General features: G+C 39.0%; 1 protein-coding gene and 1 long non-coding RNA gene across 11 annotated transcripts in view; one reads left to right on the plus strand and one right to left on the minus strand.

The window, feature by feature from the left end:
* Positions 1–649: 649 nt before the first annotated feature.
* IL16 (interleukin 16) overlaps positions 650–27,916 on the minus strand; it is a 44,245-nt gene continuing 16,978 nt past the window's right edge. For 4 of the 10 annotated variants that reach the window (XM_065076496.1, XM_065076497.1, XM_065076495.1 and 1 more), the window contains 19 exons: positions 22,199–22,338; positions 21,354–21,486; positions 19,022–19,115; positions 18,301–18,446; positions 17,193–17,303; positions 15,727–15,841; positions 15,434–15,507; positions 15,129–15,342; positions 14,056–14,173; positions 12,778–12,910; positions 11,792–11,879; positions 10,578–11,053; positions 7,938–8,079; positions 5,717–6,809; positions 5,051–5,228; positions 3,344–3,445; positions 2,414–2,666; positions 1,387–1,512; positions 650–1,131 (listed from right to left, as the gene is read on the minus strand). In XM_065076496.1, the coding sequence (XP_064932568.1) occupies positions 938–1,131; positions 1,387–1,512; positions 2,414–2,666; positions 3,344–3,445; positions 5,051–5,228; positions 5,717–6,809; positions 7,938–8,079; positions 10,578–11,053; positions 11,792–11,879; positions 12,778–12,910; positions 14,056–14,173; positions 15,129–15,342; positions 15,434–15,507; positions 15,727–15,841; positions 17,193–17,303; positions 18,301–18,446; positions 19,022–19,115; positions 21,354–21,486; positions 22,199–22,338 (3,930 nt within the window). In that variant the 3' untranslated portion in view covers positions 650–937. Of the gene's footprint in view, positions 1,132–1,386; positions 1,513–2,413; positions 2,667–3,343; positions 3,446–5,050; positions 5,229–5,716; positions 6,810–7,937; positions 8,080–10,577; positions 11,054–11,791; positions 11,880–12,777; positions 12,911–14,055; positions 14,174–15,128; positions 15,346–15,433; positions 15,508–15,726; positions 15,842–17,192; positions 17,304–18,300; positions 18,447–19,021; positions 19,116–21,353; positions 21,487–22,198; positions 22,339–27,916 lie in introns of all 10 variants that reach the window. The other 6 variants (XM_065076500.1, XM_065076501.1, XM_065076499.1 and 3 more) reach the window with 6 other exon arrangements.
* Positions 23,714–27,563, plus strand: LOC110355558 (uncharacterized). The gene is made up of 3 exons (XR_002408310.2): positions 23,714–23,919; positions 25,636–25,829; positions 27,429–27,563. It is a non-coding gene; the product is annotated as an uncharacterized LOC110355558 (long non-coding RNA).

Below are 27,916 nucleotides of genomic sequence, written 5' to 3' on the forward strand. Positions count from 1 at the left end.
CACTGACAAAATGCCGATAGCAGCATCTGAAGCATGGATTTATCTCCAGGTTATTTAGTGTTTGCAGAATAAATATTTGGATTCAGAACTTTTAATTCCTATATGCTCTCAGTGGTACTTTTCCTTACAAAAATAACAAAAGGACATTTCAAAAAATGCATGTGGTGAGAAGGTAAGAGTTGGTTTTAAATGACCTTATTACTCTCCTGCTGCAGTCCTCTGAGACCTTTGGCTAGAGGAAAGTTAGAAAAACTTCTGCTATATTATCTTCAGCATCCTGCCTCACCCTTGCAATACCATGGGCCACTCCTTCCCCCTGCCCTCGTGTTTCCCTGCAGGAGCTGAGATGCTTCTGTCAGCTGCTCCTACAAAGTTTCCCTATTCAGGTTCTGACTGTTGTGTGGTTTGAATAGAAAAGCTGGAGTTTTTCAGGACAGGTTGTCCTTTTGACACACAAAGCTGTATCTACCTTTCTCTGTCCTTTCTACCTTGTCTAAAGCTTTTCCTTTGCTGTAGCATTCAGGCTTTTAGACACATCGCTTACTCCTGGGAAGGTAAGGCATGAAGGAAGGCTTGTACAGTAGGACTGAAAACTTAGCACAGAATGTGCTTCTGATATCTGTTAATAGCTTAAGATAGGAGAATGCTATAGTTGTCACATATTTTATTACAACCAGTCTATCATTAATAGTCATTCTTTTATAATTCTACACTTTGGAACATCTGTTTCTGAATGTTGAAATAAGAACCATGCACGTTTCGTGCACATCTGATTTTATCCCAGACCGCTTGCTCTGTAACTGGCAGTAAGATCATGCATACTTTTCATATGTGTCTTCTGGGTATCTTGCTGTGCTAGCCAAATGGCTGCAATTAATAATATCCTTTTTTTTTTTTTTTTTTATTTGTAATATGGGCAGTAGTCTAATCCCTCCTCTTACAAAGTTTTAGATGATGTGATGGTAACAGAGCTTGGATTCTTCCTCTTGATGACAGCTGTGATGGGCCCATCAGGTAATGCCTTGATTATATTCCACGCTTCGAAACGAGTGAGTCCTTGCATGACAGTTGTGTGCACTTGTAATATCTCATCACCAGGCTGAACAGGGCTGCTCTGTTCTAATGCAGTCCCTGGAGAAAGAAAAAGGATTTCCTTTAATTCATTGTGCGGAGGAGTCTTTAACAGATCCTTCACTTCTTAAGGATCACCAGCATGTTTGGTATAAACCACCTGGGCTCAGCAAACAACAAATTACTGGCACTGCACAGGGTAATGCTACATTTACAAAAAATATTCTTTTCTTTGTATAAGCCAGCAGTCAGTTATGAACTGCACAAGTTTGCATCAGCCAAGAACCTGCTTTGTATGCATTTATGTGTGTTTACCTTTAAATATTCTGTTGATGATGATGGGTTTATCTCCGTGAACAGAGCCCTTCCCTCCTTCCAGACTGAATCCTAAACCAGCAGGTGTTTTCTCTAGGGTTACAGTGTAGATTGTATCTTCATTTGCTGGAAACAAATGGAAAGTTAGCAGATGGGCACCACACAGTCTGGAAAGCTAAAACATCTGTTACAAAAAATGAACTTCCATTTTGCTTGTAAAGGCAGCATAAGCTGCCAAATGAAAGAGAAAACTATAATTTTTAATTCCTCATTTTGTTATTATAAAGCCCTCTGGGAAGCTGGGGAGAAAGAGTTGAGTTTGAATTCATGGCAAAGAGGAAATATAAAAATGAAAGCCGGTGACATTTACTAGAATTAGAAAAATCTGTTCAATGAACAGAATTTAAGGTAAACATATTTGTCTTTATGTTAGTTATGAAATCATTATCGACTACAAAGCTGCTAATGTTTATTTGCAGTATGAAAATAGAGCTACAGATCTCTAGATTATGCTTTAGGAAAACAAAAAAAGCACAGAAATATTTTCAGAATGTGACAGGTTCTGTAAAAATCTGACCTTGCTGTGTTTCATATGTAGCCATCTGCTATGTCAAACAATAGCACATTGTTTGTTCAAACAGAAATTCTCTTTCACAGAGAAAAAGTCTGGTAAACTAGTATCTAATAATATTAGAATAAAGAATCACTGTCCACTGAGTTGTCATTATATCTTCAATTAGACGGGTTATTACAATAATAAACCTTGTATGTCTACAGACATTTATACAGAGGATCACATGTGTTTTTCAGAGGGTTCCTTTATTTTAGAAATCCGTTAAGTCTTTCCCTTTCCAACAAAGTTATTCCAAACGTCTGCCTCAGGAATGTTTTATTAACTGTGCTGTCTTTAATCATGGTTCTCAGATTTACACAACCAACGCTGAGCTCCTTTATGAATGCCCAGGCTTTCAGGAGATGAGTAAACACTTAACAAGTGGGGGCTGCAAGGTAACACCACTGAACTTACCAGACTCTCGTGAGGCATCACTTGCTACTGAAGATGTACTGGAGTCAATCAAAACACTGTGATTTTTTTCTCCATCCTTAGCTTTTCTGGTGACAACAACAGCTTGTCTTGGTTGTCGAGCCTGTCGCATGATTGCTGAGGCATCGTTGTGAGTCGCACCTTTCAGGGACTTTCCATTAATGGATAGTACTTCATCACCTTTCTGAATAGTTCCTTCCTGAGATGCTAGCCCATTGGGAAACACTTTGTGAACCTATTGAAGAGCCCAGTCAGCACACACACACACAAGAAAAGAGAGAAAAAAGGACAAATAAATAGATCACTTAGTTAATACACCTTACCACGTGCATTTTCCATTCTTTGCCAGGAGCACGTTGCTTCTAGTGTGTTTCAGGACTGAGGGCTGAATAAATTTGTACAGAGAAGTTCTCCTGGGCACAGCCCTTCTCAAGCAGCTCAGCAATCTCCTTCGCCCCAGTATCAGATAGCCAAGGCCTTGCTGCCCATGGTACGTACCTTCCCCATGCTGCCTCCTGACCCCTTGCTGCTCTGCTAGTGGGAGGAAGAAGGCACGAAGCTGGTCTCTAGCTCCAGGTGTCTTATATGTCTACACGCTCACCTCATTCCTCCTGACCATCCTGCATGGTCTTCTAGAAGCATGTGAATAAGGTGTTGGTTACTTTCTGATGAGGGCTACATGTTGTTCTTGCAGAGCTGTTGGGGGACACCACTGCCCAATCACCTGGAGAGGGCAGCTCTGTGCACAAGGATCCTGTTTTCACCCATTAAGACCATGATTCTTCTGACTCTCAGTACAGCTGTCTACTTTGATTATGCCAAAACCTATCTCTGTAGTAGAAACGCAATAAGCTATAGGTTTTTAGATAGAATAGTTGCCTTTTGAGTATTTTTAAGAAAGCTGCTACTTACTGTTATCACTTTGTTTTCTAGATCAATGCCCCCTGCCAGGCTGAATCCAAGCCCAGTATCTTCTTCTTTATGCAAAATTGTAACATGAATGTCATCAAATTCCTAGGCAGAGAAAGAAATAATGTTGAGAACTTCCCAACAGATATGTCAATATGATTGGAAAATCAGCATATTTTCTTTTTTTCCATTGTGTATTTTATAATGCTACTTAGTGGCATAAGCATAATACTGAGACATGTTTAGTAATTGGTTTCTATCAAATTTACGTATCAGTTACCCATTTTTATAAAACACTAGTTTGTGTCTAAAATTGTTCTGGTTTGGTAAACAGGTTATCGGTTGGATCTGGACCAGGAATCGAATGATATTAAAGAGTATAAATATCAGGTACTGTAGAAATAGAAAATATTGCTGACTCATATTAGATGACCTTTTCATTGAAAAAGTGGAAGAAGAATCTGGCATACAACTCATGTGGATATGTGTCACAGCTTAAAAGTTGCTTTTCAGTCTTATTTTTATTTTTTAGCAATGTTGTAGTAGTGGGTAAACTGTCTCTGACAGTGTTATACCAAAGACGAGTTTATATAGGGTAACAACTCCTGTTTAACCAAGTTTCCTAAGGAAATTCTTGACCACAATTTTGCAATCATGTTCAGTATGTGCGCAACTGTAGTTGCATCTTTTGATAGAGTGTCATTTCCTTCCACAATCGAATTCGATTACGGAATTTCCTTACACGATCAAATCGAATTTCCTTCCAAATCAAATCTGGGTACCTGTTGCTCAGAGACTGCCCTGAAAGTTCCATGAAAACAGGTGACTTAGTATAAGACTAATGTCCATTGAAGGCAACATTGCAACAGAGCTTTTACTGCTCGTCAGACCAAATACATCAACTTGGGATGTTAACAAGAAACACAAATTGACACAAAACTCAACTTTCTTAAATCCTGCTTGTCAAACTGTTTTTGTTTGCAACATACTGGCCAAGTTTGATGTAGTCTGTAAGAATCTGTCTGACATGAGGATATGTGTAGCCAGCACTCTGCTCACGCTCTGTGTGGTGCAGACACAAACCAGGACTAACTGGGGACACATGCCACTGCAGTCAACTAAGGGGCAAAAACTATATTAACTCTGGTTTGTTGGTGCATTAATGCAGTTATGCTGCTATTTCACAGCTTGGAGTGTCTTAACACCACAAGCATGCAACTGCCAGCAGAAGCTGAACTGTTGTCAATGCAGAGTTCTGGATGTTATCTGCTGTTTCTTTTAGTGTGTGCAGTCTTAAAGTCTTTACGGTTCTGGAATGCGCATATTTAACCTTGATTTTGACTTATTCTGAGCTTTATCACAATTTTAGATGAATCCAAAGACTAAAGATTGCTCAGTGTCCCAAAAATGAGGCATTGGGTATCTCAGACTGGCAACTTATATGAAAAGAAAGGCCTCCGAAATATCAATACCTACTTCTGCATGCGCTGACCTCACCTGCTGAATAACTGTTATCCCATTAGATAGATGGATGTTACTCTTGCTTAGTTATCTTTCAAAGACTTCTTTGAGATTTTTGAGCTAACCATTACTACTGGTACATATTGAGATGACTTTTATTTCTTATAATATCAAGTTGCAAAGATTAACCAAACGCATCCACTCCACAGCTTTCTGAAACACTTGCACAAAGAGAAAAAGCAGATTTACCTTTAAGGTTGCTTCATCTAGTGATTTGACTTCCTCTATAAGCTTTGCTAACTCTTCGGGGGACAGCAGAGAGATGACGGACTGCCCTGACGTGCCGGATGCTTGAGGTGAGCCACGTTCCTGTTCCTCTCTCTCGCTGTCTGCTAGGCTCGCGGTATATTCTCTCAACTCAGAGAGGCTGTCCCATGGTGACAAGAATAAAAAAGACATGTTAGTCATGAAAGAATATACCCACAAAAGCACAGCAAAATTTTGGAGCAGTCCTCTTTTGGTCTTATCAGCATTTAATTGGGGTAGTAGCTCCTATAATAAATATTGTGACAGATACAAATATGAATTAATCATGTTAGCCTAACAGAAGAAGGATCTATCACATAAAAGAAAAGGAATAATCAGGCCGCAGGCAATCTCCTTTATCATGGAGATGCTAGAAATATTCCTCAGGTAGGAGGAAGCTTGAAATACACATGCTCTTGTACAATACAAATGAAAAATCAGCATAACAGACATGCAAGTCATCCAGCCTTCCTGCTTTAAAAAGTTCTTAACTTAGTCTGTGCTTTACTACTATCTGCTACTGCCTTAGAATGATAATCTGTCTGTGGATCAGCACAGATTCTCAACAATGCTGATCTGCAAATCTGATTTTTAAATATGGTGTCTTACTTCAGTGAAAATCCAGTGTCCTGGTGGTGATTCTCACTTGCGGGTGAGAGAGAAGTCCCATCCTCCTCCACGGAGGACTGAGACAATGTGTCCAGAGTCTCCCATGCGCTGTTTCCAGAAGAGGCTGGAGACTGAGGAAGGCAAAGCAAAGATTTCATTAAAGCAGATGAGACCTGGCTACTGATGGAATAGATTTTGCTACACTTTTCATCATATGGCTTCATCATCTCACAAGACTGGGACGCAGTAAGTGGGAAGCTTCGTGATCTTAGGCTGTGTGCTTTTGCTACTGACACAAGATGAGGAGTTGCAACAGCTTCTGTAGTTAAGAGACCCAAGGAATTTTCAGTGTTGGCATCGTTGCTTTTCTCTGAGCCAGCTGCAGGAACCTCCCTGGGGGAGGAAGATCTGTCCAGGCTCTTGGTACCTGTGACCACAAATGACTTAGACTGTGGGCTTGTTTCACAATGCTGGAGAAAGACTTGGCTCAAACAGGCTGGAGCCACTTCTGGCCCTGTTGCAGTGGGACAAGGTTCTTTCTGGGCCGATGGTTTTAGGCTAAACCTTCGGTGTATTTTCTCAGGTGACTGCGGAGCACTCAAGGATTCAAATGAGCTTATTCTTTGTTTTATTGATGATCCCCTAGGAGAGACACGGGATAAGCTGGATTGCCGTTCTTTGCTGGAAATACCCTCAAGGTCAGGAGGACTTTGATCTGACTGTGTTTTCAGGTCCGAATTTGCTTTTCTCAGTCCCTTCAGACTTTGGCGAAACCAGGCTGGCTTAGGTGCAACAGGAGGACCCTTTTTCATGCTGTCATTTTCATCGGATTTTAGCACTTTTGAACTGACTGTTTCTGATTCTGATTTCTTCAAAACTGTCTCCGAGCTGCTTTGATTTTGATTCTCTTTATTTGTGTTGATGCCAGGTTGCAAATCTAAGTGGACGTTGTCTTCACTCATGGTAGGGTTAAATAAGCTTTTTATGCAGTCAGAAATTTTAACCCAAGGGTCTTCTGCTGTCGTATCAAGACTATAATCTACCCGTGCTTGTCTTTTAAGTATAGGCCTTTGTACTGATGAAAGTGGACACCCTGTATTAGAAAAACATTGATTATAAAAAAGCCTCCTTCTCTGTCCCTTATCTATACATTGTTATTAATTCATTAAATTTGAATTTCGTTCAATCCCCAAAAGGTATTTTTTTTAAAGCTTCTGAAAAGTTTAAACTTTTCCAAAATTCACATCTCTTGATCCACAAGTTCCAATTCTCAACACTGAAATTAATGGAAAAACAAGGCTCTTCTGTGCTTATACGCAAAAATCCCTTTTCTAAAGGGCCTGCAACTTCTAAAGGTAACCTGAAGTTCTGGAATGTTGAAGTCGCAATATAGGATATAACACTTAAAACAGAAGGCTAAAATTGCAATGTTGTTCACAGCCTAGTGAAAAAGTTGGTGTTACAGTAAATTCTTTTTGAAAGCATTTTTTTTCTTTCATACCTCTATGAGCACACGCCACTCTAAGAAGACTCTCCCCTGAGGACCTTTGATCAGTATTTGTTCTTCCTTACATTTGTGCAGGCATTTCATGTTGCATTTTCTAGCAAGCAAAAACCTAATTGTCAAGCAGGAATATTTTTTACATCACTGACTGATTAAGCATTTTAATGTCAGCCATGATAGAGCTGAAGGGCAGCAAACTGTTGTTTGTGCAGTTACACAGCTTATCTGTTTCAGTATGAATAAAAATATTTTTAAGGCAACATTTTTTCAAATTATCTGAGCCAGAAGTTATAGAAGTACTTACAGTTTAGGTTGTAAGAGTTGTCTAGTTCCCTTAACACTAAGTTTCCATAATTCTAACTAGCAAAACAAGATACTAACTTATTATCAGCGGTTTATACCATTGCAAAATTTAAGCCTTGAAACTATGCATAAAAACGTACTTCAGAAATGCTAAAACTAACCTGTAATATAAAATTTTCAATATAAATAAGGAATTCCACCTGGAGAAGTACAGCAATAATATGCCTATCCATTAACATAAATTCTCAAAGATTAATCAGTAGTTTGAAATCTCATCTGCTCACCATAGAATTTACAGATAGGGGTTGAAGTCTACAATTAAAGAGGAACGTGAAGTCAGCTTGATACCCAGTTTGGAATCCAAACTAAATGCTAGGTTCACCTGCAAAAAAAATTCCATGGAATTAAACGTACCTGAATTTGCTTTTCTTTCTTGATCTCTGCCTGCTGGAACAGCGGCGATGTGGCCGGTATCACATGCTGTGGGAGAAGTGGTGAAGACACTCTGAGTTACATCAGTTTGATGTCTCTCTAGCGCTGGTTCTCCAGCTTCCTGCTGAACAAACAGGAAATAGAAATGTGACAGAATGTAATCATGCAAACCAAACCATGTATGAATCTGAAAAAAGAAGATCATTTGTTTCCAATCTGAAAAGAAATATTGAATAGAAGTCAAGCTTTCACTTCTGCTTGGGAAGTAATCCTCATAGGACTTAATTTATTCTGTGTTTGAAGAGTGCTGGAGTGATACTTTATGGTTCCACTTGTAAACAGATTGTGGAAAAAATGCAATTACAATCCCCAAAAATTAGCACTAAACTTTATAATAAGCTAAAAGACTGCCTATTATAATTATCTTTTTTTTAAGAAAAATCAGCTGTTCAGTAGACTTTTGCAAAGCAGTCATGCAAATTTCCTCTAACTTCATGTTAAACTATCTTTTCTGTTGAAGCTTTTTGCCCTTAAGCACCAGCTAAATTGTTGCTGCAGTTTCAGAGCTCTCCCTTTCTTGTTTTTGGCTGGAAACAGGGTGAGAGGATTAGTTTGAGGTTGCAGTAAATGCCACTCTCAACATCATTAAAATGTAATCTGGAATTTGCCTTTGTAACCAATGATACCGAGTTCCCATCTGCTCTGCTCTGACACTAGATGTACTCTCTGCTATGTAGTTAAGCTCCACAATTACTAACAGGAACCAAAACCAAACAGGATAGAGAGTGAAGGTCTAGAAACAAACAAGATTGTCCTGAAAAAATCAGTGATTGAACAAGTTCTTAGATTCTTGGTTGGTTGGTTTTGCTTTGGTTATTTGTTTGGCATTTGGGGGGTTTTTTTGCTTTGGAGATGTGTTTGTTTGGTTTGGGGGTTTGTTTGTTTTTGTAATGTGTTGGTGTTTGTTATGCAGTTTTCATATTCTAGGACAAGCTTTCTCCATCCCCCGCTTACTGGGGTCTTTCAATAAAGCTGCACTTGTGTTCTGTTGCTGTTGGATATGGACATCAGATGGTCAGTAAGTAAAGTAGCTAATTTGGAAGCACTAGTAACAGACAGTTTGGTCTTTGCTCTTCACTGATGGCAGTTATACCTACCTTTTTATTGATGCAGTTTAAAGCATAGTTGAAAATGTCAATTAAGTTTTCTTGATTATGTAAAAACAACCTTACATTCTGCAGAACCCCCACATACTGTGTCATGCAGGCATTAGACTGACTAATACAAAATGTTTCTGGAATAAAGGTGAAAAAAACCAAAAAGACAAGCAGTAATAAAATCTTCTCTTAATGACCCGAAATACATTCTGACAAGAAACCCTCTCTCCTGGGGACTTAAAGGAGCTGTTGGCCTGGGATATACAGACTTACTAGAAGAAGTTATCTGCATTAACAGATCTTGACTTTTCATAGACTTCGTTGAACTTGATTTATTTTTTCTCCTTATCATTTAGAATAAGTGAGTACCGAAGAATAATAAGTTGCATGCAGTGATAAGTTGAACAAGTACTTATTTGCCAGAATTTTACTTTAGAAAGTTCATTTTCTGGTAGCTGTTGATGAATATGTTTGTATTGCTCTCTTTTTAGGGGATGGTAAAAGTGCGACCTTACCCGAGGTGCTGAATCAAAACTTTCTTGGATATTAACATTATACTTGGACTTCAGTCTGAGCTGTATCTTTTTATTTTGATCTCTGCAGTTTGGGAACTGTGGGGGTTTTGGTTGCATTGCATTGAGATCTGCTCGTCTCTGCTGCTGTATTACTAAACCCAGGGGAAAGAGGTTTCTTTTTTAAACAAACCACAACTTCATTTCAGCGTGCAGATCTCACAATCCCTCACACTCATGCAAATGTGAAACACCCTTTCTGTTCTATCTTGGGTGAGAGGGAACTGAAATTTAGTAACGCACAAATACATACTTAGTTTTGAAATACTGTAGCTTATCAACAAATATGTATATGCCTCACAATTTAAATAAGTTTATTTACTACCTCCTCGTCTCCAGAAATGTACGTGAACCCAATACTGCCTGCTGCACATAATGTTAGTGCTTTCTTCCAACAGAAATCCACCACTGTAACAAACAGTTTTGTGACTTCTTAGCTTCATAAATGATTTGCCTCTCTAAGTGCTGAGGTTGTGACCAACCATACCGAGCTGACATCAGAGGCCGTGCAACCCCCTCCAGTCCCAGCCCAGAGTCGAACTGGAACCAGAAAGGGTCCAATACCACCAGTGGCACTTGTTCATTAGGAATGACAGGGAGGGACTCAAGTTCATTCTTGCTGCTGCTCTCACTGGGATTTTAACTCAGATTCCTTGATATGGAAGACAATTTCCTTCAGGCACTTTTCTGCATTCTGACCTTATTTTGAACATCATATTTTGACCTGAACTGGCTTCACTAAGGCACATACTTGAGCCTCATTCCCTTCACCCAGTTCTCATATAAGTATGCATACTTTCTCTTTCTTCTCTGCTTTTCTTTGTGCCATCGTACAAAATCACTTTGCCTTCCCCAGTCCCTCTCTCACGCAAACACGAGAAATGTTGCTTTACCTGAACACTTGCAGAAGGTGATACAGCCACTTCGGATACAAGCTTTTCTTTTCTGTCTGCGTTACACTGGTCATTACATGTACAGTCCTGCTTAAAATATTTCCTTGGTGGAGGTTTGGGCTTTGATGATTTAGGTTTTCTAACGAGGATCTCTGATGATTTCTTAGCATTTTGCAAGGGCTGACCTCTCTCACTACAAGTAGGAGGGGAATTTCTCTCTGAGTTGTTACCAGACAATGAGTACAGCAGGCCAGGCTGTCTGGTGATCGGTACATCAAGGCTATGTACTCTTCCTTTCAAATCGGTCAGTTGGTACCCAGCGTTGTTACTACATGAGGACCTGGGGTTGTAGCTGCTGTCACTGCTGGAGCGGGTCATTAGCTTCTGCGTCCTGCGGTTGCAATAAGCAGCATTCCTTTCAATATGTTTTTCACATGGATGTCTTCCATGCCAGCTCATTTCTAGTTTTTTAACACCTGTATTGGGAATATGTTCAAAGCATCTGTTCAGATACATGCAAAGTGCTCACTGCTAAGATTCAGCTGATTAAATTTGCAGCTAATACCGTCACCAGTTGATGATAAGGTATGATTTATGCACTAAAGGCTTGTAGATTGAAGAGTCAACAGTTACATTCTTGGACAGCAAAATAATGTTACATTTTCCCCATGGATATATATATCAGCAGTATAGTTTTGCTGATGATTATTCCATTACCTTTGGTTCTTTAGAAGAAACAAGGACGCTAAAAGGAATATCATTGCAATATGTTACTGTGAGAGGATGTCACAGGTGAACTGGGCAAATAGCTGCAAACGTGACTGCATATGCCTTTACTCATGAGGGGATTAACAAGCTGTTCCCAGGACATCACCTGCACTGTGCAGTTCCTTGCTATCATGGTCCTGGTCATCTGCTGACTATTGTTTGAAAAGCTTTAAGCAGAAGTTATGAACTGGAAAGGATGAGAAAGAGCAAGAGGCAGTTTGCACAGAAGTTTTTGCTGACGATCAGACAGGTGTGGTCTTTTCTCATCACTGTGGTAATTTATCTTAGGAGGCACTTTAGGAGCACTGTCCTGTGAGGTTTCCTCCTCTTCCTTTCTGCTCTGGGTTACTTGACTCTTACCAAGGGTTCTAACACAGCGTGTGCTCACCCTGTCTGTCTTTTAAGTCAAAATTACCATGTCTCAATGAATGCATTTCTTCCCTTACCTTCAGTACTCCATTGATGTCTCTCCTTTCCAAATCTGTTGTTTTCTACAGCTTGTGCAACAGCTTCTTTTAGCTGTTGCTCAGACACCTAGAAAATATCATGCCATTATACTCTTAAGAGATTGCTGTGGGGTGAGTAACATTTAAACATTTATTCCTTTCACAAAGATTTCCAAGTCCTGCAAGTTCTCTAATGGAAATGAGTGGACATAGATATACCACACATCAGCTAATTTTAAAGCTAAGTGCACACCATTAGATTTATATATATTCCAGTATAGCTAAAGTATATCTATGGATTACTGTTTATATTGTTTTTTAGATAAAATGGGATCTCTCGAAGATAAATATTCTTTTTGCATATTTCCCTGTGAATGGAGTTCTGGATTTATCAGTATAATATCATTTAATACTATGTTTCTATTATCATTTATGCAACAATTTAAACCTGATAATCATTTATACAGTATTTGGTATTGGGAAGCATTTTGTAGAAAAATCTTGCAAGAATTAAATACTTTAATATTAATTTAACTACAAATATTGGCTGAGCAAGACCTAAATTTTAATTACCAAAAGATGGGTATAGAAACATTTATTTGTTCGGGTGGGGTGTTTGTTTGTTTGTTTGTTGTTTGTTTGTTTGGGTTTTTTGAGGGTAGTATATTCCCCCTTTCAAATTATTTTCTTATTATTGGGAATTCTTTCTTGAATAAGATATATATTTTCATTTATTCCTTATATGGTATTTCTGTAGCTTCCTTATTCACAGCATATGAAACCCATGCAAGACTGTCTGCAGTGATCTTTACATTTTAAACAATCATATTTAAGATTGTTTTCAAGGTTATATCTCAGGTTTGTTTGTGAGCAGCATCTTTTGTTATCAACATTTTTCCACCTCCTTTAGATTAGTTCCTGCTCCGTCACTGAGTCTTAGTTCTCAACATATGCTTTATCAGAAATCAGAAAGAAGAGTCTGCTACCTGCGGTTCAGGGTGTCTGCTGATAATAATCTGCACCGCACCAGGATCGCAATGGCTTAGTACAGCATAAACTTCATTGAGAGTTGTATTTTGTACTGAAGTTTCATTAATTTCAATAATTTCATCTCCACACCTACAGAGATGTTTAAAAAGAGAGACAGGATGTAAACAAAACAGATTTTCTTTTCCTCTCAATCTTGCCTCACCCATGTGCATATACACAAGCAAATTCATGTGGTTGACCTTTAATTCAATCACAGTACATCTCTGTTCCTGTTAGAGAAAATGAAATGAGAATGAGCTGGATGTCAAGGCTTTTTCATACAACTGCCTAGTTGCATGCAACTTTTGAGCTTTCTTCATCTTCAGCTATTCTCACTTTGTGTCTGATCTTTCTGCTGCTTGCAGCTCAGCTGCTGCTTCCACCTACATCTTCCTTCCTTCCTTTCAAGTCAACGCTTCACTTTTTCTGTCTTTATGGTCTGCTAGATTTATTTAAGGTCAGAAAAGATATGTTTCTGCTACATATGAATAGCTTGTTAATAGAAAAATTCTACCGAGATGCCATAGTAATCCTGCTGACTGCTAGACTGAATCTTTCTACGTGAAATCCAAATTGGGCCCACATGGAAACTGAGGCTGCCCTTCTCTTCTCTACTGCAAATACCCACGTGCATTAAGATTCATGTGATTCGTATCATACTAATTTTCGCATACCTAAGACCGCAGTTCTTTCAGCTAAGGTCTTAGTCGTGTAGAAAGGGGTGTTACAGAGCACCTAATATTAATCAAAAGGCCTTGACTGAAAATGCTGTGTTCTGTTCAATTCTAAATATGTTCACTACTCATGGGTCATAAATCTTATGAAGTTAATTTCTACATTTCCAGTAAAAGTAACTTCAGTAAATCTGTATTTCTATTGGGCAAGTAGTGATAGAATTTGAGCTGCTTGTGTCAGGAAAAACTGGCACTCAAACAAGCCAGAATATGCCATATGTTTGGGTTTTTCCAGATACTTTCTCATTTGGAAAATCTCCTCCAGGGAGCTTGTCTAAGACCCCCAAATCTTGCCCAGCCTAAACAAGAGACAATAATTTCACTGGGTTGTGATATATTTGGAAACCTGATGTGTCTTAAATACTCATGCTCAAACTCTCCGAATAGCACATATGCTTTAAACCCCAAATCCTCAGAAAGCACAAACAGGTCAAAAATAAGCCCGTAAAAGAGAGCAATGAAAACCTTGTGGTGTAAGACAGACACTCTTTCTCATCCTACCTGAGTCTCCCATCCATATGTGCCACTGAGCCTGGGGAGAGGGTGTGAATAAAAATCCCCGAAATACACTGGAAGTAGGGAATGCTACATAACCCGATTCCAAGGCCAACACCTGGCTCTGAAAGAATAATTAAAAATTTAAAAAAGCAATCAAAAAAAACCATTGGAACATTGGAGAGAACTTTTTAAAAGCTGTCCTCAATTTAATTAATTTTCTCTATGCAAACTAGATATTCAGTGTGAGATTGTTCAATATTAGCTGCTACTCCTACTGCTTTTATCTCTTTTTTTGTGTTTTTTTTTCTATTTTTTTTTGTTCCCCTATGATTAAATTGAGTGCACACCAATCAAAATCTGGTTTGCAATTCATTAGTGGTGTATCACAGACATAATGCAAAGCAGGTTTATTTTGCAAAATATCTGTCATTACCAAAGAATTCAAATGACTTTACAAGGACACAGAATAAAGGAGAAAAAAAAATTAAGGAGGAACAAAAATTAAGGAAAGAAAAAAGCTAGGCATGTGTGTCTATTGTTTGCTGTATCATCTCAAGCTTCCTTCTGTTTTGTATAATGCAGTTTAAGTTTTTTGTGAATTTACCCTTTTTGCTCTGGACAATCACTCTGTTGGATCCCACATTGTGTTTGGTAAGTCACACTGTTACCTCCGAGAGACTTTGCTTTGTTCATTGCTTTGATGTTCCCACATTTAAAAGTTTCTTTCATTCTGCCAGTGGTTGGTTATAAATGGAAGATGGTGACAATTGGAGAGAAGGTAAAAGAACTACTAGAAGATATAGATATGTATTTTATTTGCTTTCAAGCCTTTTCAATAATGAAATGGACTGCTTGCATAATTATTGGTGAGCTGCATAATCTGCTTAATAACTGGTACTTGTTGCCGAGAAATATACTTGCTCACACTTGGTGCGCTGACGGGCACCAAGATCTTATTTAGGGTATTATATAAAGTTAGTTCAGGAAAGGAATCAGGTTAGTGAGGAAAGACGTTCAGAGCGCAACCAAACAATCAGTGCCTTGTTTGCCAGTGCTCAGTTAATTTTACCACTTACCTTTGTTTAGGGTAACTTCCATTATGACCCTGTCATTGGGCTTTGTGGCACTTAATGAGAACGCTGCCCTTTCTGAACTGAAAGAGCTGTTTTCTTTGGTTATGCATGTACTAGAGTTCAGTGAGTGACACAAGTGGGGTGACAGACAACTGGAAGCAGAATGAGGTGGGCTGAAGCTTGTCCTGACTGTAAGTGTCAGAAGACCCTTTTTGGCCTGCTAGAAAGAAAAGGGAATGAATGAATCGGTTGAGTTCACGTGCACATTGTGTGTAGACAGAAATTGTTCTGGAAGAACAATACATAACCTTGAATTTTTGTAAAGCATCATAATGTGTTAATCCATGCATGGATTCTCCATTCAGTTCCAGGATTTCATCACCTGTTTTTAAAGAGAAAAAAATGTACTGTGTTACTGTTACTGTATTGTGCAGTGAGATACATGATACATACATGTACACAAAAAGAGTCTTACAAATGCAATAATGGATGCAGGTGTAGAAGTCACTTATGGCTCATTTCAGCTTCACTTTAATCTGCCTTTAGGTATCATTCTTTGGGAATCTGGAGTGAGAAAAGGGAGGAAAGAAGGATTTCCCACCTTCTTGTAGCCTTCCATCAGCAGCAGCAGCTCCACCAGGAAAGATGGTCTTGACATAGATGCCTATTGGTCCATAAATGCTGTCTTTCCCTCCAACAATACTGAAGCCCAAACCCTAATTTATGAAGAAAAACAGCATGTGAGAGTCCATGTTCAGTTCTCATAATGGTTCATTTGCAGTTTCTTCTGCGTTACCTACGTGGGCAGCATTAACAAATGGAATAGCATAATCCATTAAAAAAGAGTTAACTACATGCCAGTAGTATAATAAATCTAGAATTTCAGCAGAATACCCTCATGATTTGCTTTTTGTTTGCTGCAATCGATTCATTATTAGAAACACACAGGAAGGTGTCTAATTTTTCTTTCCCCCCTTGATTCAAGAGCAGCCTTGAGAGATTAATTTATCTGTTCTTCTCCTTAATTTTCTCTCCCATAAATGAGATTGTAAAAAACACCACATAAGGTTTTGATATTTCTACTAATTTCAGACACATTAGTGTCATGGAGATCTCTCTCTCTTACCCTCTACCAAACAGAGTTAATGCATGTTGTAAATTTAAGCAGCACCAACAGACCTTCGTAGGTAGATACTCGTCTACTTTTTTGACCTTTTTTCCCTTATATAAAAGTAAAACACTACCTGCTATCCTTAGAAGGATGTTACAAGACTAATTCACACCTCTGGAGCCATTTAATGTCCCTCAAATGTAACGTAAAAGTACTATGCTGATAACATCCTAATAAACTTGCAAAATACAGAAAACAAATAATTATTTTGTAAATTATGATGATGATCCTAGTTCATGGAATGATTCCTGAGGTTCATCTCACAGCTTAAATAGTTATAAGTAAAATAGTAAATATTCTTACTGGAAAGATTATTCATTAACAAATTCAGAACCCTATCCAACAAGTTCAAAAGCTATGTGTTTATGTTCATAGCTTCTGTATTCTTATTTTAAGCATATTCTTCTGTCTTTCTCCAGGCTTTGTGGTCATTTGGTTGGTTGGTTGTTCTTGTTTTGTTTTCTTTTTTCAAATGTTTATTGTTTTTTATTGAGATCATGTGCATTCCTGGTAGCTGTTGTTTTCCTTCTCAACAGGACTGTCCTTATGGCTCAACTCTGACTTGAAGAAAGCTTTAGGGTTGCTGTGTGAGTGCAACTTGCAGATGACACAGAGTTTATGACTCCAAGCCCACCTCCAGTTGCCAAAACTGGGTAGCAGTGAACCTCAGTGGTGGTGTTGGTAGCTTGATGTGGAGCTGTTGTTAGAACCCAAAAACTGTGCTTCAGCAAAGAGATACTTCAGAACATGAACAAAAGCAAGTGAATGATAACTAATCACAAATTTGCAACCCAGAAGTAGTAACCTGGATACTTGAAGTCGCTTCCCTGCACTTTGCAGTTTACATTTGTGAAATGGAGTAAAACTCTATGGTAAATCAACAGAACCAGTCTTACCTTCCCTTGTCCTTTCATCAATACAATGTTTGAGATTACTGATGCCTGTGAGCCGCAGGACGTGTGTACCAGTTGTGCAGTGCTTAGTGATCTAGATGGCCTTGAAATTGCCTGTAAACATTAAAATGATAATAATAATAATTATTGTTGTATTATTATTATTATTATTATTATTATTATTATTTTAAAACAGCATCAGAAATTCATAGACATGCATTAGGACAACTTGTTTACGTCAAATTTTCATCTTTATAACTAATGGTACTAAATATTTCTTTTTTAAAAAAAATCAATTCTCTCTAATTTTCAGAAGCCAGGCAATAACTTACTTCTCACTGAAAGTGTCCTGTAGTGACTAAACTAAAGCAAAACTAGAATGTTGGCCACTGAAGTGGTGTGATGGTGTAGAAAGATGTATTGGTGCTTTCACTTGCTTCTCCATGTCAAAATCCCATTTGTGGCCTTTAGGCATCCTAAACAAGTATTGTCGTATTTGCCCCTAAGAACTGAATTCAGAAACAAGAAATTCCAACCCCTTCCCTCATCTTGCCACTACATAACTTTATATTGAGACAAACAGAACCTGATTTCAGCATTTCCCCAAAAATGGGAATTAGCACCCACAAAAGTTCTTCAGACTGTGAAATACCCTCTGCTGCCTCCATTAAGCTGTGACGTAGGCTTCTTTCTACATCTGGAAGAAGTGAAGCACATCCTCTTTGCTTGATATCCTAGGTAAGCAATTTCTCAGCGCTATTCTTACCTCCATTCCACAGATAGTGGATTTCTTAACTCCAGCCTCTGAGATTTGACCTATTTTAATGGACATTTAATGAAATATTTAATGAAAATCTCCTATTTCAACATGGAATTGGGTATTACAAACTAATTTAAGCACTAACAAAAGTCGTTACCGAAAGCTGTGCATGAAGTTCATTGGGGCCAGACTTAATTGTACTCATTACAAACCTAAGAGAGCTCAACACTTTCTTTTTTAAATGGAGCAAAGTGAAACTAACAGATGTTGAAGTGTGTGTAACAGCAGCCAGAATTTCAGAGTTTTGAGGGAGTTTTGTCTGGTTTTCAGGCGATTTCCTGCAACACTTACGGGGACTCTCCCTCCAGAGCACTCCAGCTGTTGGGAAAGAGATTTGCGGCTGGTGTGGAGGGCGTGGGGCTGCCTGTCCCTGAAGGGCACAGCTGGCCGGGGTGCCATGCAGTCCATCTCCCCCATCCAGTACGGGTTTACACCTGCTTGTTGTGGAGAGAGAGGCTGCGTTATTTCGCAAGCGTTGGACATTTCTGCATGTTCATTTTGTCAGGTAAATGCTACTTAGAAATGCTTTTCGTCCTGCAAATCTGGTGAAGGGAGTGAACTTCTCAATCCATACTGGGCAGATAGCCATTAACGTTAAATATAGTAAAAAGTAAACGTTCCCTACTGAAAAAGCATTGGTCTTTGAGAATATAACTTAAAAAAATAACACACAAAAACCAACCAAAGAAAAAACAACAACAAAAAACCCCAAACAAAAAACAAAGTCACAAAAAAAAAACAACCAAAGAAACAAACAAACAAAAACAAACAGAAATCAAAACCAAACAAACAAATACACATAAAATGGAATGCTTATGCACTAAACCCTGATTGTAGAATATTGTGAATATAAAGGCTGATGCTGTTAGGTATCAGCAATCTTAGCTGAGGACCCCAGAGTACATGTGGAGAATAGCTGCAATTTCTTTCAACGTTGCCGTAACATCACAGGATAAAGTGCTGTGCACTCCCTGAATATTATGAGAGAAAAGATTACTTCTTTGCAACTTACTGGTTGAGTTACTGCGAGTCCGTTGACAGGCAGCTTTACTGTGCAGAAAGCCATTTAGTGCTTCCAAAGGCCTTTCCTTACACGTTGGTGTTTCCTAAAATAAATAAATGAAGAGGAATAAGGCTATTGCTATGCAAGAAATTCTCAAAAGTGATTTGAACTTGAAAACAAAACTTCTCCTAATCTGACTTGCGCAAATTTCAACCTGAATTTAAAAAAAAAAGAGCAAAATTAATTATTTTAAATAAATGCATTTATAAAGATTAATCCAGCTCAAAATTTTGTTATAAACTTGATTATAACTTGCCAAAGTAAAAAGAGATGCATAGATTCTTTAGTCAAAATTGATAGAAAATTAATTGGGTACCCCTAGGTGGTTCAGACAAACTAATATTTTGATGTACAATAAACTGTAGCCATGCTTGTCTATTTTCTGGAGATAACTGGCACTTTGAGATATTCAGTTTCCATCATCTTAGACAGGCATTATTTTCAAAAGGAGAATTCTTAGGCCCAGCTTTGCAATGGTGGGTAGGTGTCTAACTTCTACTGATTTCAGAGGGATGCATTTTAGTCAAAATACAATCTGCGTGTTTAAAAACCTTAAAGGACTAGACGTGAGTTTTTTGCAAAAATTCAGCCCCTTCTGCTTGAAAAATTTTAGTTGCTTTTGAAAATATGGCCTCTAATCCTAGCATTTCAAAACTTGTAGATAAAATGTTTGGTTTCTAAATGCAAGTTTTTAAAACGGTTTGAAAGTAAATAAATGATTGTATCTGAGCAACAAATGATGCTCGGAATAACTTCTGGATGTGAGTGGTTCCTCACATCCCGCTTCTGTTGTGACACAGGGAATGCCATTGATCCTGAGGCAATCACAGTTAAAGGAAAAACATTTCTAAATGCAGGCATCATACAGAAACTGATTGAAATATAGTTAAACTCCAAATATGAAAGGGTTTTGTTCTGCGGGGGCTAAGAAGGCCACAAGAGCAGTATCAGAGCAGGGTTTATGTGTTCTAATCTGTCTGGAGCCAAACAAGGCACTTTCTTCCCACAGCCTGATTTTAGCAGTGCTGTTTGGAGATTCCTCAACTAATAAATGATCATTTTCCTCTTTGACAGCAGGTGGAGCCATTGCTAAGTAGCAAAATCCTACTCCTCTGTGGAGCTCTTCACAATAAAAAATGCAGAGAACATCCTTAAAAAGGCATTTTGAAAATGATTTTGCGATGTGTCTCCTATCAAGCTAGCTAGCTTAAAAAGCCTTTGCTATTAGCCCTTAATTAATTTGGTGCAGGTTTTCTTTAAATGCACAGTTCACCTGGCTGCCTCTTGGGTGGTATTGTGCTTCAAGAGTTTAATATAGTTCCTTTCTGGCCACTTAGGCATTTAAAGGAGAGAAAATAAACAAAAAGCTTGGCAGAATCCAGCAGACATCTGGGTAAGACAGTTGTTCTCTGTCATCCTAGAAAGAGGTGCATTCTATTCAGACCTGATAGTAGCTACATTCGGGGGTGTTTTCTCAGTCTAGGTTTATATCAGAGTTTTCTGTGTGACCCTACTGCAGAGAACAGGAAGAAAATGCATTTGTTTTTTCCTTGAATACAATGATCTGAAGTCTTCAACAAATCTCTGGGTGAGCTCTGTTGTCTTCAAAGTGGTAAATGTGTGTTAGGGAACTAACCCTGTCCAGTCATCATCCTTGGGTTTGCTCCAGAATTTGCAAGTGAAGAGCCTTTGGTGCCATCTAGTTTGGGTGGGGATGAGAGGACAAGAAAGCTGAAATGAAATGCCTAATCCAATGAAATAGTCTCTGTGAAAGAAAGATTAAAAGATCACTGAACGATTTGGTGAGAATCCAGGATTGCTGACCTGTTAATGCTCTCTCGTGTTCCTTTCTCTCTGTAGCAAATTCCAGCAATATTTACAACGGGAAGTTCCTAGCTATAGATCCTAGATCCACAAAACTTGTTCAGTACTCTGCTCTGTGGCTTCAGGATTCATGGATCTTCCCTTAAATCCACTTCTGCTTTTGCTTATCTTCCAAATGGAAAATCAACATTGTCAAGCTGTGTGTTTCTAAAAGGAAGGGTTGTTCAGCCCTTGCTAGAATTTCCCAGGGCCTTGGCCTCCCCATAGCCTCTGTTTATCTGGGAAAAAAACTATGCTGAAAGTCACCAGCGTCTGACCACAAGAGGTCTGGGGTTTTGTCAGGAAGAGCAAAACCATGTTCTTCAGATGTCTGATGCACAAATTCCCCATCTCTCTCAAGTCAATGTTGTCAAATCACCCCACTGTTGTGGGAGGGGACCACAACTTTAATGCTTACTTTGCTAGACATCATGAAGTTCATCAGCTGTGTTCTTGGGTGAATAAGAGACTCAGTCTCCTTGCTGGAAAGATCTTTAAGTGACTGTCCTTTTAGTGTTAACAGTTCATCCCTTGGGCTCAGATGACCATTCCTTAAAAAAAAAAGAAGAAATTAAAGAGGAACATGCATGCCGTTTTACAAAGAACAGTTTGGCACTATTGTGCTGCATGTCTCATTGAGGAGTGGACTGTAATCGTTCCTTTGCCTTAAGCAGACCTGCCATGAGACATGTTGATGTGTGATGCACCCCATCCCCTACTAGATTGTTTTCCTGTTGCTGGTCTCTTCTGCTTAGTCTTGGTGATCAGTTCTTGCCTTTCCATATATAGCTTATATCCAAGCTAAGGTAGCATAGAATAGAATAGCCCAAGCCAGGCAAAATATTCCTCCTCTCTCATCATCTTGGGTTTGCAAGTTGATCAGAGAACATATGCTCTACTCCCTTTCCGGAACTTTGGCTCACATTGCTTTCCCGTGGCCTTGCTAGGCTGGTGACATCCTACATTGGCGAATAGCAAAACACTGTTTGGAAACCTGATGTTATGTACAAACTTCCATTCTTCCAGGTTTTATTTTTTAATGTAACTGAGAAGCATCAGATCTCTGAATGGTCACAGTTTTATTTTTCCAGAACTTTGACCTGTCCTTTTGACTGGAAGCATTGTAAGAAATTACTCCCAAACATCACCATCTTTCTCTGAAACTGAACCTCAAAGCATAGCTCGTCACAGAAAGATGGTCATACAAGATGCCTGCAAACCAATGGCTCACTAACAAGCCTGCTGATTCCACGTGTACCGTACCTGTTCGCTGTGCCTCCAGCAGCAGGCGCGTGGCTGCCCGTGAGCCCTTTCCAGAAAGATGCACAATTCGGACTCCTCGAGAGCTTGATTCCTGAGCTGCTGCTCCCTGTGCTTGTACACAGCCTGCAGATGCAGCTGTCCTGATGCAGAAGATGAAAGGTTTTGTGAAAGAAATATGCACTGAGGACATTAAAAGTTACTTACAGTTATCCTGAGCCTTTTTAAGAAATGCAGAAAATGTTCTTGTTCTTAGAACCAGATTGCCTCCAAGTCGAACAGGAACAGGCCTTTAACACTGTGCATTTGTGAAAGAATAATTGTTTTATAGAGTCAGTGTTTTAAAAGAAGTTGTTTTCCTTAGAACATTAGTGGCTTCTGGCTATGACAAGGAAGTATTGGAATAGAGTGCCCTTTGCATGCAGGGGAAGAGCAGATAATAGACTTTTCACAGTAAGTGGATAAATTTTGCCTATGCCAACTATTATAAGAAAAGACAGGGAGGAAAATAAACGTATGCCAGAAAAGGAGGTACTCTGGAAAGCAGAAAAGGTCTGAATGGAAAATAAGTGTATACAAAACACCAGAAGCTCCACCGCTGATGCAGACTTGTTAGGCGGAGGCAGGGAGGCAGAGAGGACTGCAACAAGAGAAGATTCTTTGTGCACTCCAGACTGGTTGAGGTTGCTGTAGTCTGTGTGTTGCATCTGGAGGACTAATTGTAAGCACATTTTTAACAGTTATGAATCATTAACATATGGCCATACAGAAAGAGAAATAGTGTCTGAAGTCATATGAGTAAGTGAAGCAAAGAATGGATTGACTAAGCACATGAAGGTCAACACGTTTGTCTAGGACATATGCTCCTGCAGCACAAATGCATGAACACTTAAGAATTCTAAAAAGATATGGAAAGCTAACACACCGTTTGTTTTCCATTTGCTTAGTAAATCTCCTAATTCAAGTATTCCCTTGTTCTGCTCCCAGCTGAACCCACCTCCTCCGCCCTGGCCAGCCTCTCCATACTCCACATAGTGAAGGGGATTCTCAGTGTATCCTGGATCCAGGCTTGTTCCCAAGAGATTTGTATGACTGAGGTATAGATTTCTGAAGGGGAGGCAAATTTCATATGTTAGGACAGGCCACAAAATATAGCAGTGGTCAACTGTCTGTATTGCTCCCAGGTCCCCTGCTCAGAGTGGCATGAACTATTTCCAGTAATCCATGGTTGTCTGGCAGCACAAAGAAAACTTTATAACAGCTTTCTTCACCATCAGCACGGTTTCCTTTCTGCCCTAAGCAGAGCTCATCCAGCCCCGAGGGTTAGAGCCATTATACCCTTTCACCACAAATCAATAGGAATCACATCGTACTTGACTGACAGCAAACACAAACTTCACATTTATGGCAATGTCAATAAAGGTCATTATCTTCCAGGCTGAGTGTTGAAGCCTGGCTCCCATTCTGAGACCTACCAGAGTAAATCTAAGGCTGTGAGTGAATGAACAAATGAATGAATGAACGAATGAATGAAGTATTTAACTTGGAGCCCCAGGCTCACTGCAGGCTGAATTCAGCAGGTAGTGGGTAAGGACTATACTTGTATTGACTGACTGGTTAACTCTGTGGTTCACTTTCATTCCAGATCGTCTGTCATTAGTGTGGAGTGTCTGAATTTTACGAAGCCTGTTTTGTTCATGAAGTGTTCTCCAAGAGAGTAACCAGTAAGAGCGTAGGCATGGACAGAATTCTATTATAAACCAGTTTTTTGAACTCTGGTATTAGTTTTGGAGCTTCCATATTTACTTTTCACCCAAGATAAATATCTTGGGAAATATATAATTTAAACCAGGGCTACATTATGTTCCTTTTTATCTTATGTCAGTGCTTTGAAGTCTTTGGCATGGTAACATAATAAAGATTAGAATTCTGATGTCTCAAAATTTCATATCCTGAGTAGCAAAAAATATGAGCTGCCTTTTCTGTTTGTTTGCATTGGTCCTTTAGGTATCAGTAAGAAACTAGAGGCCAGATTCTGCATACATGAAGCATCCATTAGATTCACAGGATTTTCAATAGAGTAATGTACTTGTTCTTACATGAGAAATGTGAGATAGATAAGAAAGGCAGGAAATTATTCTGCTGGTTAGCTAAGTATTTTGAGATGTCAGCTGATCATGGGTTGGGGCTGTTGTGAAAGAATAATTGTATAACAGAGTCAGTGTTTAAAAAAAGCTGTTTCCAATTTTTTCTGTAGTCAGAATTAAAGTTTGGAATTGCCAGCTTTTCTTTTTAGGTGTCCTTACTCTTGTGTACCGCTCCCTTAAAAAATCTATGTATCCTCTCACAGACACTGGTCAGGCACACACACAGACCTTTGCATAGCTGTTGTCCTCGTTTCATTTTGTTCTTGATTTTAAATTAACGGTGGGCCTTTTTGGACTGCTCCCAACTCATCTCTGTTAAGAGCAGAGCATGCTTATGCCCTTCCTATAACTTGCTTGCAGTGTGGAGCTGCTGCGATCATCGTGTTTGTAAAACTCTTCATAGTTAGTTGTCCAAAAGTCATTTGGCTCTCATCAGTTTCACAGGACATCACAGAGTGCAGTGGGTTTGGCTCTGAGGTTTTTCATTGCAGCACCATGTAAGTCCTTTGGGGAAAACATTGTATTTTGTACAATGGGACACATGCCAGGCTGGAAATTCTGGATTGTTTGGGACATACATGTGAAATTACACCAAATAAAAATTGATGTGTATATTGTTTCCAAGAGCAGTAAGTTACATGCACTTAGAAGGAAATGGAGGTTAAATCCATTGTACACTGCAGAAAAATCTCAGGAACGATTTTTGTTCAAATCTGTAGTCATCTTACCAAGCTGGGCTACATTTCAAATATGCAACGTGTGTCGGATAGTGCTGCAATTCATTTATGTGTATTACTTAAGAAAAAAAAGGTTTTTACAGGGCTGAAGGGACATAAGGCAAATATCTGTGTGTTGTCAGCATCTGCACTTTTTTGGATCCAGGATATAGATCACTATATCCACATCCAAGTTATTGCAACATGACAGAAAATTAATAAAAGCTGTTCTTTAGAAAAATAAACATTTGACCAATTCATGTGCCAGTAGTCAATTTACTTTGGGTTTTGTTCTTTAATATCTTTTATTTCCCACCTCACTTATTATTTTATGCATAGAAATACTGCTGACAGTTCCAAGAGTAAAGACAGTATTTATTTTGCATCCTCCTCCTTTTTCAAGTGTCCTGACCATTTTGAAAGGTGATTTATAGTGCTGAAAATTTGCTAATATAAGGTGGGCAGATTTGCTGTTGTGTGGGCAGGTGGATTCTAGGTCAACTTTGGCTGGTTATTGTTAGAACTTATGCTTAAATGTATATTTGCTGCCAGTGAATAAAATCTCTCTACTTATAAGGGGCTTTGCCACCGAGCACTTCAAGACTGGAGAAAACTGTGTTATAAGTTCCACTCATCGCTGTGAAAACAAAATGAAGAAAGCCTGTGGGAGTGTGTTATAAGCAAAAAAATCTTTAAACTGAATCAACTTGGCTGAAAGATAAAAGTCGGAGGTGGAATTCAAGAGCCTCCTGGAATGCATGTTTGTCACAGGTGAGATTAGATTAATTTTTTGTGTTTAGTTCTGGAAAAGTTATTTGCACGACCAGGCCAACTCTCTCTTCTTGCTCCCCTTTTTTTGTCATACAAAATGCAAAACTTCTGAGTACGTTTTCTCTCTGCCACTTAAAGAATTTCTTTTTCCTTCAGGTTCTTATTAGACATTTCTAGCCCACAGTCCTGTGTCAAAACATCTAATTCCAGATGTTGTTTAGAAATAAGGGTAACCATGGCATCTGTGGAAAACTGAAAACTTTTGTGCAGTCTTAACATACGACACAGTAGTGAGATTGTCTGAAACGAAGTGTTATACAAGGCCAGTTCAAGTAAGGTCTTTGACTCAGTTAACCAAGCGTGTGACAATGAGCTGATTGACTGCTCTTAAAAAAAAAAAAAGTAACAGCACAATAATGAATTTAAATATTTAGCTTTTTTTGCCCCCCTGTCTGTGCAATGGCTGGGATTTCCAAGTGTAAGATTAAGAGAATATAATCTTTGGGGATTTTCTTCTGCATCAGTTCTAATAGAGAAAGGGCCAAAGTCTCTCTGGCACAAAATGACATGACTCCACCAATTCTGATGTGCCCCAGCCAATGCCTCGGTCTTTTCAAAATATTTATAGTAGATGCAATTCATTTTCCCAGCAACATATTCCCATTGCAATTAATAAAATGGTAGAAGCTAGAAAGTCTTTGAATGGTGCAAGAGTCAGGGCATAGGATTAAGGTTCTGCCCTAGACAACCATTCAGCACATCAGATGTTACAGATGTTTCCACCCATTATCTGGATTTTGGTTTGTTTTTCTGGGAGCCTTTGCCCTGGCGTGCATTTTGCAGTACACACTGTCTTAATGTAACAGCCCCTTTCTCAACTTGCTCTGGGGATAACATGGCCCTGAAGTCACAAAAGCAAGAAAGCCAGGATGACAGAAAGAGAGAAAAAGTAGGAAAAAGGAGGCGAACATACAAATGTCTAAATAAATGCAATCTTCTCTCCTGGCTTTGTTTTTCTATCCTGCCCATAGGCTCATGTTTGAGACATTACAGTCTGTTGCCATAACATTTGTCCTGGTACCTATGGGCCAGCTAACCAGTGCTTGCATAAAAGCGAGTTAATAAAAACATATTCTACTGATGACCAAGGGAGAAATATGACCTTTTTACTTTTTCCTTCTTCAAGCAGAAGGTCAGGGACCAAAGGAAGGAAGGATAGAGGAGTTTCTAGATCTGAGTGGAGCCATGCAGTCAGATCAGCTTGGATCTAGTGTTTGTATAGAGTCAGCCCTTCCCTGTTATAGTTTTAGATGCTACTTCAACCAGCCCCTCTGGCTGGTAACTCTCAGTGCTTCCCAGGGTGTTGGTGGTGCAGGGAAGAGGTAAAGGGAAGTTCTTGAAGCAGCTTTCAAACCCAGCAGAGATTCTTGTTCTCTGAAGAACTGGAATTGATAGTCTAGTCCTCTCCATTCTTCCTACTACTGGCATCCTTTCAGACTTTGTTATGATATGAGCAGACAGGGTCATCTTCAGCAGTGCGTGCTGTGTCATTGCACAAGGTATCAGACACCACTTACAATTTTTGTGTTTTCCTTTCAGGCCACCTGAATGCTGCTGATTTTCTGAGAAGTGAACTATAAAGGACACCTGCTTGTTTACAGATGGGCAAGATGGCTTTGCACCTCTTTCCATACCACCCCATCTTGGAAGCTAAGTGGTCCAGAAGCTGGCTGAACAGATGACACCCAGGTAATCATGGGTGCTCTAGACACAACAACCAATAGTCAATATGAGTGAATATTGGAACACGGAAATGAAATTAATTCAAAGTCTAATAGAGGTTGTGCTCACACTGTTATGCTTCTCCCAATGGCTACAGCAACATTTTCTATTGAAGACTGAAGTGAAAGGAACTGATGCCATGATTTATAGATGCCAACTCTTCAAAAATCCTCCTCTTACCTCTCATTTTCTTGTTGTAAGTAGTATATAGTTTCTCAGACTGTTAGTAATGGGCCACAAGACTACTCTTTGGGATCCTAAATATTTTGGTATCAAGAAAATGTGCCTCTAACACATATGCAGTA

The sequence above is a fragment of the Columba livia genome, chromosome 11 (assembly GCF_036013475.1).
Source record: "Columba livia isolate bColLiv1 breed racing homer chromosome 11, bColLiv1.pat.W.v2, whole genome shotgun sequence".
Classification (NCBI taxonomy): domain Eukaryota; kingdom Metazoa; phylum Chordata; class Aves; order Columbiformes; family Columbidae; genus Columba; species Columba livia.